This window comes from Heloderma suspectum, chromosome 1 (assembly GCF_057233095.1).
Source record: "Heloderma suspectum isolate Gila_16-S chromosome 1, 16-S_ref, whole genome shotgun sequence".
Taxonomy (NCBI): domain Eukaryota; kingdom Metazoa; phylum Chordata; class Lepidosauria; order Squamata; family Helodermatidae; genus Heloderma; species Heloderma suspectum.
Window position 1 is genome coordinate 127,306,270 of NC_139458.1, and position 12,158 is coordinate 127,318,427.

General features: G+C 43.0%; 1 protein-coding gene across 4 annotated transcripts in view; it reads right to left on the reverse strand.

Moving 5' to 3' along the window:
* The window catches only part of AP2A2 (adaptor related protein complex 2 subunit alpha 2), an 82,658-nt gene that overhangs the window by 33,849 nt on the left and 36,651 nt on the right, over positions 1-12,158 (reverse strand). For all 4 annotated transcript variants that reach the window (XM_084856391.1, XM_084856371.1, XM_084856381.1 and 1 more), the window contains exons 4-7: positions 10,807-11,000; positions 8,478-8,607; positions 5,099-5,200; positions 214-322 (exon numbers count right to left, since the gene is read on the reverse strand). In XM_084856391.1, coding sequence (XP_084712517.1) covers positions 214-322; positions 5,099-5,200; positions 8,478-8,607; positions 10,807-11,000 — 535 coding nt within the window. The remainder of the gene's footprint in view (positions 1-213; positions 323-5,098; positions 5,201-8,477; positions 8,608-10,806; positions 11,001-12,158) is intronic.

Sequence of the window (12,158 nt, forward strand, 5' to 3'; positions counted from 1 at the left end):
TAATAGGTTAAGAAAGCAGTGCTTATTTTGTTTAGCCAATTTTCTTGTAGGTAAGCTTTAGAAAAGTGTTTGTCACCTGCATAAACTCATGACAACTATTTTGGCCTCCAGCACACTGCACTCTCAGACCAAACATGTGCTCTTTCAGTGTAAATGGCTTTTCTTTGCTGTGTAAGGGAAGTGTGAAATCACCAGGATTCTTCATTACTTTACCTGGGGGTGGATAGCACTGCAGCAGTCTTAGAAGTTTCACAGACAACCATGGAGCAGGAACAAAGTAATAAGTATAGTCCTGGAGATCAGTCGATGCCGATGTCACAATCTGCAAGACAAAAGAAGTCTTTGATTTTCCTGTGGCACTTTTGTCAAGCCTAGGAAACCCATAATGCAAATTTTGAACTTTATAGACACCTAAGGACATAGAAAAATTGTTTGCCTATAGTGAATTGAAAATTGAACCAACAAGGCCTACATAGGATACTGAATATGGATAAAGCAGAGGATTTGTCAGGGGTACAGGGACATGTAAGCAGCCACTAGGGGGCAAACATAAGTGGGGGGGATATGCTAGAGCAGGGGTACACAACATGGAGTCCATGGAACCAGTGCACCATCAGACACCTTTCTTGGCACCTGCCAAGGTACCCTACGTCTCCCACTTCATATTTTTATCTTTTAAAATAATACATTTTCTTACTGGAACCTCAGATTGCTTAAAAGTAAAGTGGGGGCCCCCAGCTGCTCCCATCTTCTTTTCCCATGAATGCCTCTGGGCCACACATGGGGCTCAGAGACATTCTTAGGAAATGAAGATAGCAGGTGGCTGCAGGCCGATGCTTTCATCTGCAGCACACCCATTTTGTGGTGGTGCCCAGGGCAGTTTCTCCAATTGCTAAATGTGCCCACAGGCCAAAATGGTTGGTTACTCCCGTGCTACAGATATGTAAACACATAAATATTTCAGAAGAAAATGAACACAAAAATATTAATTGCTCACACAATACTAGATCCAAGGAACAATAGACTAATTAATATACAAATGCTCAGTTTATCTCTCGGGTACAATGCCCCTTCCTGTTTCAAGAGCCAATAATTTAACTGAAGTGGTAGAACCTGACAAATTCAAGAAAACAGACTAATTTTATTTATTGGATTTGTACACTGCAGAGTGGTAGGTGGCAGTATTGCAACCGAAACTCTCCCCACGACCTGAGTTCGATCCCAGCGGAAGCCGGGTCTCGGGTAGCCGGCTCAGGTCGACTCAGCCTTCCATCCTTCCGAGGTCGGTAAAATGAGTACCCAGCTTGCTGGGGGAAAGGTAGTCACGACTTGGGAAGGCAATGGCAAACCACCCCGCTATAGTCTGCCATGAAAATGCCACCATAAGCGGCATCCCTCTAGGGGTCAGTAATGACCCGGTGGTTGCACAGGAGGAACACCTTTCCACCAAGAAAATGGAGCTCAAATCACTAATATGATTACCAGTCACGTGGCTGAAAAGCGATGAACCACTCAAAGCAATTAGTGAAAGACTGGAGTTGAAGCTCTCCATGACTGTTCTGTGCAGTCATATACTTCCTCTAAAAACAGCAACACAAAAATGGCTGCTGTAGAAGGCAGGATTAACGAACTTGACTCAGGAAGGCTGTTCTTTTGTTCTTATGAATACAAAGATATATGGGCCAGGATGGGAGCAATGCCACAAGCGAAGACAACAGGAAGTTTGACAGAGGAAGACACAGTTGTGCAATTTGGGAGGGAGGAAGAATTTAGAATGACAGTTTTAGACTAGAAGCCAATATGACATATTTACAAACTCAGCTGTATCAAACCAGTGTACAGCATTTGAATATGCCTTTTGTACTTTCTGCTTAGGAACACTGGATCCTCAGTTACATCATGTTTTTCTACAACAAGGCAGGGGTGGGGCGGGAGGGGGAACTGTGCTTATTTTGATAGGGAAAGAAGCATGGATAAGTCCTGGACAGAAAAAAAACTAGCTTTAAAGTACTTCAAGGGAAAAGGAAGAATACAGAGTGCCCAGAACATTTTGGTAGTGAGGAAGAGGAAATAGTCCACAAGAAAAACTGAGTACTGTTTAGATGTAGCTTAAAACATCAAGCCATGACACCATTTTGCATGGAAGACTATATTTTACTGTGGGGTTGGGAGGTGGGGGGAAAAGAGAAGGAAAGGAGAACTTGAGTTAATGCCTTCAGATTCTTAGCTAACCACTGACAGAATAAAACAAATTGCAAAAGCAAACTGAGGCAAGATCCAGGTGTCACAGGAAATCTCCACAAACGGGACTGAATTGGAGTCAGAACTCACTGGCCCTGCCATTAGGCAGAGTGAGTCAGTCACCTCAGTTGGCAGGTGCTGTAATGCAGCACCTGCTTGCATCATGCAAGCGGAGCACTACGTGTGCATACACAGTGCCTACTGCAGAGTGGGGTGAACAAGTAGTTGGAGGACAGAGCTGTGTGCCCCATGCGGCCTGCCCCATGCAGCCTGTCCCATGCCTTCTAAGCAGGCCTGTGGCTCTCAGGTGCAATAGAGTTCCTATTGCCAGTGTTCAAGTAAGTTTCAGCTGCCAGTCCAATTGGCTTCTATACTGGTGGAGGGGCCACATAATCTTGTTCTTCACCACAGGCAGCCAAATATCTTGGAAGTTTCTGAAGCAGCAATAACCAATGTCCCTAACCTCCAAGTATCCACCGTCAGATTCCACACTGCTGAAATTAGGAAGAGCAGCTTCTAGAACAAGACTTTGTGCCTTACAGGCAGGTCTGTGCAGGACCTGGTTTCCCTGGAGTTATGAAGTACTACCTCCAACAGAGAATTGGGTCATCATCACCCAGCAGAGAATTGGGCCATCATCATCTCAGAAGTACTGCAATCTTAACAACCCTACAACTGGCCATTAGCACCATGGTAAGCAATAGTTCCTTTAAGGGTATGGTTTGCAGGCCATACTGCTCAAATCAACCCAATATGACAAAGGTACAGGCAGATATGCTGATAAATGTTTCTGTACTTATCTGCAAAGGTAATCTATTAAGAGGAAACCTACCAGGAGGTTTTAGAGACCAGATAAGAACAATGTTATTAAATGGTTCAATAGTGCATTGGGAAATGAAGGTCAATTTTCAAAGTAGTTGATGACACGGTTTGCACATAACAACAGTACACAGACTGTCAGGGCTGCACGGGAACAAGCGAGCGCGCTGCCTCGTGGGGCATTCATGGGTTGTTTGTTAAACCAGAAACAAAGCGGAAGTGGCACACACTCACAGGGAAGCACATACACTCACTACTGTGTGGCACCAACTAACCATTAACTAATTAACCTATGGTTAGTCACATGCGAACTGAGTCATAAAGTTAGAAGAGTCCACGCTTGTAGAACTACACAGAGAGAAAAAGATTTGGCAAAGTGCAAAAGAAACCACAGGACCTTGTTCACAGATTATATTATTTTCTTCCTGCTCCAGTGACTAATAAAGTTTAACCCTGGCTTTCTGAGCTTCCTTCACTCTCCCTCATAACTAAAAAGTCAGCGTCTTTCCCCCAAAGCCTTGCAGTAGTTGATAAGCCCATGGGAGCTGGAAAAAAATGTGAGTGAAAACTAGAGCATAAATAATGCTTAAGAAAACCTATGATTCCTCAAGGCCCAAGCGTTGCGGGGGGGCACACTTTACTGAGGTCTGGAGGTCCTGGGAGCCCAGCTCAGGCTGCAGCCTCATTATCATAAGAGTGGGTGGAATTGGGGCTAAATTGCAGATTATGCTTGAGAATATTTATGCAAACTTATTTATCTGTATCTATGTACCTGCTATCCAGATTTTGTGAGATTGGCTGGAGCCAATCCATCATAAACAGTGTTATAGGAGAACAAGCAACAATCTGGACAATGTGCTACTGGCATTCTCAAGAACAGAGCGACGGTGCTTGTGCAGTTAAACTAGGACTTGTAGTTTGAGGACCAGAGACAGAATGATTTGTGCTTCCCTGCATGATGTGCTCGCTCAAGAACTTTCAGTCCAAGAGTTCCTTGTGCACACGAGGGAGGGACAGTGGATCGAAAGGACAAAGCACCATAATAACCAAGGACAACAACCTTCAAATCTACTTTTGAAAAAGTGTATGAACTACCACCAGTTATCTTACCACATGAGTTTAGCCACAGAACAACTGCAACTAGTTTTCAGTAAAGTTTACACAGCCCTAAGGATTTTTTTGCACACTGCTAGTAGCTAAAAGAAGTTTCAGCAAGCTAGCACTCAAATTGCAGGCATTGTACTATGGGGCAAGAACAATTAAACCACCTTGCTATTTCATCTATTGAACATGGATGTGCAAGATAAATTGACTTTGAGGAGATAATTCATGACTATGTAATGAAACAGTAAAGGAAAATAAAGCTTTGAAAGGTATTAGTCTATTTATAAGATGTTTGTAGCCACTTTGGTCCATTAAAATAAAATAAAAATCATAACAATGACAGAATAATAACTTCATTAGGATTTAGGACTAGCCGAAGAGTTACAAGGGAGCCAGCAAGCTTTACAGAACTCTTTTCCAGCTGGACGTTATGTTAAACAAAACAAGCAAAAAATGCAGGTTGTTCTTGGACATGGTAGAAAAGTCACAGTGAGGGCCACAGTGCGGTTTCAGAAATGCAGAAAACATAGTTTCAGAACTGAAGTGGAAATGTTTCTGTCATGACTCTTGAAACTGTATGGATGGGATTGTGGTATGTGTATGAAAGAGGGCCAGTGTTACAAGCTTGTACTGGGGCCCAGAAATGATTCATGCGCACTGCATGCTGGTGCGCCTGTCTGTCATCTCTTGCAGAGCTAAGAATAAATGAGTGATTGGCTGGCTCAAGCCCAATACTGTCACTGTGCAAGAGTTCTTGGACAGCAAGTGAAACGTGTGGCCATTCAGACACTGTCAGACCTCAGGATGGCCTTAGTATCGATTGTACTTCATTGCCCCATGAGACAAAAGCAGATGATTAATCTAATCAGATGTCTTAATTTAGTTTGAGTGTAGTTTCCCTCCAGCACTTGTGTCCAACCAGCAGACTACTTACCCTGCTGAGCCTGGAGACAGCTAGAGACACCGAGGTTTTAAATTCATCCGGATTCTTTTGTGCCAGAGTAGTGATTAAACTGGTAGCAGCAGTAACCACACCCTGAAAGAAAACAGAATATTTTCCTGAAATCCGTTCAAATTAATAAGCACATCTGTTATATACAAAGAGCACCATCAAGCACTATGGTCATCATCATTTTTGTGCAACACATTAGTGCTATAAGACTATGGTTTATTTTTATGCTTTCCTATGCATACACAAAAGGACAAACAACAGAACATCAAAGGGTCTGCTCCTTCCCCATAAATACCCCTACTGCACTGTCATGCTCCAACTTCAGCCTCAGAATACTTAGGCCAAGAGCCTAGCAGGTATGTCTAGCTGCTAGCTGTAGTAAGTAATACAAGTGAGAGCAACAGGAGAGGTGTGTTGCTCTCCAAGAATGGCAGGAGGGTGGCAGTGAAGGTGGCAAACGAGGCGTGGATGAGCCCACCTTCCAGCACTGAAGTTTCCACTGGCAAACCTGACTGGTACACACAATACACCGTAAGCTTCTTGGTTTCCTGGGACACTCTTAGGGCCAAACTTGATATGAGATAGGAAATCTATCACAAGGATCTCCCACAATTTGTTCTTTTCTGAAGATCAAAGCAGCCATACAGTAACTGGACTGGGGCTAGTAATGGTGCCCACATGGCAAAAAGGGCTTCCCACTACAGGACAAAGAGCAGTTGGGGGAGGGGGATTCAGATCAGGGAAAAAACCCTGTGTGTGAATGTGGGGTAAGGAGTAATCTCTCCCCCAGTGTCATAGCCCCTAACTACTCCCCCTCTCACACCAGCTGCAAAACATACACTATGGGAGATCCAGTTCACAGATCTCCCACGTCATCTCTAGTTTAGTCCTTCATCCTATTGCTGTGACAGAATAAACTGAAGTATTCTGCTATATACTATAACAATACTATAGCAATACTATATTGTATCACTGGATATAACTGAGGTTCTACTTTTCTACAACGTATTTTTGTGTTTTTGCTTGGCAAGGTCAGGTCCATTTCATCTAGCTTCTCTTGTACAGTTAGCCATTTTGTTTCTGGTTGTTGCATTACATGGTGTGGTATGGCCAAGATCTTTGCCCTCCCCATCTCTATTGGCTTCGGTATCGATTTGCTTACTGTTCTATTCAATAAGATTAAATAAAATAGAAGGGCAATGTGATGTCTTCCTTAGCCTGCAATCATGACCCCGAGTGAAGCAAAATATAATCTCAAGTTCCTTAAGTATTGACTTTTTCAAAGTCCAACTGGAAAGGGACTTTTTAGTATGGATTTGGATTTTTAGTGTTCCAGACACTGGAATATACGTGACCTTGTCCTGTATTGTGGATGCATTCAAATACTAACCAAATCCACCATAACCTTAAAATAGCACTGTTAAACACACACTCCTCAGTCTTTTATGAAAAGGTTCAAAGCAAACAGTTTGGAAAGACCCTTCCTGAACATGAATTATGACAGTTAGCCACCAGTCTAACCAGTGAGAATGGTATTTTCATGTGGGAAATGTCTGTTGAAGTCTCTGATCATCCTCGAGATTGTGAGACCATGGATAAATTGCCTCTCAGACAGCACTCCTCATCAATAAATCTGTAGCTAGTTATTTACCTCACAAGGCTGTTGAACAAGCAAGATTATAAAACACTTTGTAAATTAGGAATGCTATCTAAATGACCATTTCTTCTCATGGACAAAATGAAGGAACTTATGACAAAGCTGCAGCTTATCAGATAACATGTCACTGAACATACTGCTGTGTATTCCCATATGGAGGATCTAAAACACCTTGATGTTATTTCTATACCACAGGTGGTGATTCTAGTATATGTTTGTGGCACAGCTGGATAAGAATAGGAGAGCAGGCGGGCCTGGTTTTGACACTTTCTCCTGCCTCTCCAGAAGACTGCTGTGCAACTGCCTTCTCCCAGATGAGTAGTTGTCTGAACCTGGCTCGGATTCAACCCCAGCAGGTTCAAAGAACCCATACCCAAACCAGATATGAGCCTTTCAGTTCCTAGACTTCTGTTCTAGAGAGCTCAAAACCTGAACATTGAGAAAGGGAAGTCCAGCAGTGCTTTTTCCCAGCCCCCAAGCAGGTTAACAAAGCAATTTCACTCCAATGGTTTACATGGGGGCAGGAAATCTTATTGTGGAAGCAAAATTTGGTCTTCAGCAGGATTTGGGGGCCCTCCTCATATCTCAGTCTCATCTGCACAGTGTTTTTTCCACACCTCCATAGGAAAAAAAAAGATCAGTTAGATCCGATGGGGTAGGACACAGATACTTCTGGGTGAAGTGAGGAAGTGGAGCTGAAAGTCAGCCCCCTGCAAGTTATCCATGGGGGCTGGCTTTTGCCTCTGCTCCCACCGTTGTTCTCCCAACCCCATAAGAGCAAATTATTCTATTGTTTCCTTTGGGACTAAGAAAAAGCCTGAGATGTGACCTCAGATTGGCTTGTAATATTTACCCAATTTCTTCTGCTTTGCTTTTCTTTTTCTTTTAGGCTTTATAGAGTAACTTGTGTAAATTCCAAGTTAATCCAAGAATAATTTTTTTCAAAGCTTTCCCATCTCTAGTCTAGATGCATCTTCACCCCAGAGCATTAGACTGGCACATCTCACACTTTGGACATTAAGTTGTGGTGTACTTGCCAAAAACACTGGCTACCGAAGAGTCTTGTGGCACCTTAAAGACTAACACATTTATTATGGCATAAGCTTTTGTGGACACTGTTCACTTCATCAGTCATCAGATACATGAAGCGTTAACCTCAAGTTGGCAGATTTACATACATATGCGGGGGGGGGGGGGATTGTAAATAGTTAAATCAGAGGGTGTTAAAATGCCAGAAGTATAGACAGGCGCCATTTACAAAACTCATCCAATAATGTTTTGTGAATGGTCACTGTTAAGATAATTATCACTGTCTGTTGTTCTGGCATTTCAGTTCTCTCTAACCTCACTGTTTACAATCCTAATCCTCAAACTGGCAGATTTATATACATATGCGGGGGGTGGGGGTGTACAGTGAAATCAGAGGGGGGGATTTTTTTCAGCATGGGTATAAAAATCTGCCAACTTGAGGTTAACACTTCATGCATCTGATGAAATGGACAGTGCTCATGAAAACTTATATCCTAATCAATGTGTTAGTCTTTAAGATGCCACAAGACTCTTACAGTTTTTTCTGCAACACAGCTACCCCTCTAGAAATTGGCTACCATGATTCTGTATAATTACATTCTGACCATACATGAGTAATTATTCACATTTTAAAGAGAAAGGCTCTAGTTAGGAGACAGGTTCAACTGAGCTTACCAAATGTTGGTCATTGAGAAGGTGCACAACTCTTGATGTCCAGTCTCCCATAGGAACCAGATCTGGAGATGTTCTGTATAATCGTAGCAAGCATAGGGCTGCACTCTGCTTCACGCTATCCATGGTGTCTCTGCAAGAGAAATAAAAGCCTCCCAGTGGATTTCAGTTACGCAGAATTAGTTTGAACTAGGCCATGAGTAACTCAGATGATAACAGAGAGAATGAACAGCAGTCATGAGTTTTCCCTTAGGTCAGCCTTCCCAGGTGCCATCCAGATGTGTTGGCCTACAATTCCTATTATCTCCAGCCAGCATCTGGAGGGCACCAGGTTGGGGAAGGCTATGTTATGCATACATTGAAAGCTACCTATAACAGGAGGTACTTGCATGGCCTGAATGCCACCAGTATAACATATGAAGTTACCTTATACAGAATTAGACCACTGGTCCACCTAGCCCAGTACCGCTTATTTTGATTAGGAGCTGCTGTCCAGAGTGCCAGGCCGAGGTTTAGCCCAGTCCAGCTTCCAGAGATCCTTTTATTTAAACTGGACATGCCAGGGACTGAACCACAACTGAGCTAGGGGTCTTCCCCAAACCTTCCTGAGTCAACCCTCTCCTTGAGTGTGCTTACCTATTTGTTTTTAATGGAAAAACTCTTCAGAGGTAAATATTTAACTATAACAAAAATCTGCTTAGAAGAGCAATTTGCCCAACACAGATGTATGGGGAGACTAATTTTATAAATGAACAATACACTTTCTGAACTTGAATATTTTGTCTGTCACTGAAGGAAAGGGGAGGGGAAATAGGTTCTAGGTTCCATATGAATTTGTTAGTAAAATAGCAGACAACATGCCTAGTTACATCAAATTCTTCAATGGGAGTTTTACCTACGGAAGTATGGACCGGTCCACAGGGGCAGGCACAATCTGGGACCATGTTTGCTGACATTTGCATGGAAGGAGCAGTATGAATACCAGATGTACAGGTACACAGGTGATTGCAGCAGCTCCAAAAAGAGCTGTTATGATCATGGCAACACATGCAACTGCATATAGATAATTCACACACCGTCTCTTCCAGTCCAAGGACATTTGTGCACAGGGTGTTTGACAAAGTCACTTGCTGTGGGAATGCTCTTTCTGACCTTCAAGAAAGCATATCCCTGCACTCGATTAGACCAATGAGATAAAACAGGAATGATGCTGTCACCTATTCCAGCAAGGCAAAAACCATCAATCACCAGGGATTTACACCTTCTAATATTAGGTTCTCTCCTCAAGAAATGCTTCATACTGTACACCGAAGACCCAGTTTGTTAACCATGTTGTTGAAAATGCAGCGGGAACAAGCAAGCGTGCCAATTCCAATGTGCACACCCACTAGAATAAATAACCCAGGGATTTATTTATTTACAATATTTATATACTGCTCCACATCAGAGATGGCGCATCCCCGGGAGGCTTATCACAGCAGGAGTGGGCGGGCATGCAGGAACCAGCATGCCCACTCCCACTGCATTGTCAATTACCCACAGTTAACAAACCATACGTTGTTGATAACATGCAAACCACATCACTAGGTGTAGATAAATACATGTCTACAATAACATCCGAAATGCATCACATGGGTTCTTTTGTGGCAGGAGAACATCAGTTAGGCAGCACATCTCAGCTATCCATGTAAAAACACTTACAAATATACATCATATTAATCTAAGAATATAAGGAAAAGTGCAATGAATAGCCTTTATATCAACACTTAAGCAAGCACTCCTACATTTTGAAAGGGCTGATGTCCATGGGTATTGCAGCTGCTTAGCAGACTAGTAATCCTCTACTTTTCCATGTATAAAAGTTCTGAGGTAACGTATAAAATTGTAACAATATAAAAACCTGTTAAAAACACACACATTCAAAACTCTTTAGACACTGAAAGCAGTGAACCAATTCACAATAAAGAAAAATAAGCAGGGGGACCGTGCATAGAGTCCATTAATGTCAGACTAGAATTTCAGCACCAAATGAGTCTTCGCTCTTTCAAAATTCCAACATGGCCGAGGACTGGTGGACCTCCTTTGGGAAAGTGTTCCCTAATGTGGGCACCACACCACGGCGAAAAGATGGGCTGTTTAGGATGCAATCCTATGCATGCTTAGAAAAAAGGGCTGGCTGGGGAATGGTGGGACTTGTAGGACTTTTTTCTGTCTAAGCGTGTGTAGGATTGTGCCTTTAGTCAAGTAAGTGTTCAGATATCTGGTTATATCAAAAGAATCAACTCAATTGCCCATCTATTGTTAATATCTGAAACCGCCATGCATTACCTACCCAGCTACAAGTATTTTTGGAATTTCTCCAGCAAATGCTTCTGCCATCTCTCTGCTACCCACGTTGGCAATACAGTGCAAAGCTAGTCCCATGAAAGTGGGGTTGCGGCTGGCCAAGTCATTCTTGATTGCATTGTTTATCAGGCGTATCAACTCACTGTTTGAATTCACAAGTACAGAGATGAACAGATAGCCCTGGAATTAAGAAAAGGATTATTAGTGGGTAGGTAGAGGGATGCTTAATATGAAGTATTTGTCATGTAAAAATGACCCCTATGCTATGATATGGATCCAGGATTCCCCAACCTTTTTGGACCCATGGGCACCTTTGGGAATTTGAGAAACCTTTGTGGGTTTCTCAATCCACAAAACGCCACCGCAAAAGGACTCCCATGGAAGATGTGGCTAGTCACATAGTGGCTGCTGGAGGGACCTGGCTAGTGAAGAGGTGTGTGTGGGGGGGAGAGAAATAACAAGGGAAGGGAGGAGGAAATGGCTTGCTGGCCCTCCTACTACTTTACCTTGCTGTTTCTCCCTGCTCTTAGCTTCTAGCCTCATTCTTTCTCTCTCCTCTACCCTTTTGCCTTGCTTTCTCTTCCTGCTTGCTGAACAGCTGATCAGCAGCAGGTTCAAAAGCAGGAAGGAGAACCTGGCACCTGAACATTTTTCAATGTTTTTATTATTTTTTTTCTGAAGTGGGTGAAGAGCTGTGTGGGTGCCACTGGAGATGCCCACACAGCGTTGGTGACCCCTGATATAGATTATTCAGACCTCTCAAGAATCATGGCTAATTCCTGACCTAAAGCAAAACAAGTCATGAACCAGGCAGGTTTTACCCTAGTTACAAGTAAAGACAAATTCAAATGAGTTACACGGGTGGGAATAGTGCTGAACTATTCAGCATATCAAAATGCAGTTTTAAGAAGTCATATTGGCTGGGACCCAGACAGCTGAATGTGAGTGGAAAGCACTTCTGCATGCAGGGGGATTGTCAATTTCCTCCCCAAGCTGCATGCCCCACACCACAATGCACACCCCTCCAAAGCCCACCACCACATTCAGGAGCAGTTTTTCAGGGCACAAGGCCCTGAAGAGGCAAGGGAAGCCTGGAGGAGACCCTGTGTGCTCTTAAAGTCAGACATACAAGCCCTTTGCACCTCAGCTTTTATTTTAACAATTACATCCATGCTCTCCCAGACTGTTTGATACTTTCAGTATAATCTCCCTTCATGTAAGTGTAAGCCTGTTAGACTGTAGTTAAGGGAGAGTCAGATAAATTGCTGTCATTAATCTAGTCTGCATTTGGCATAATTAAAATTTTGCCCATTTGATATTACTGGCTTCCTTTTCCCC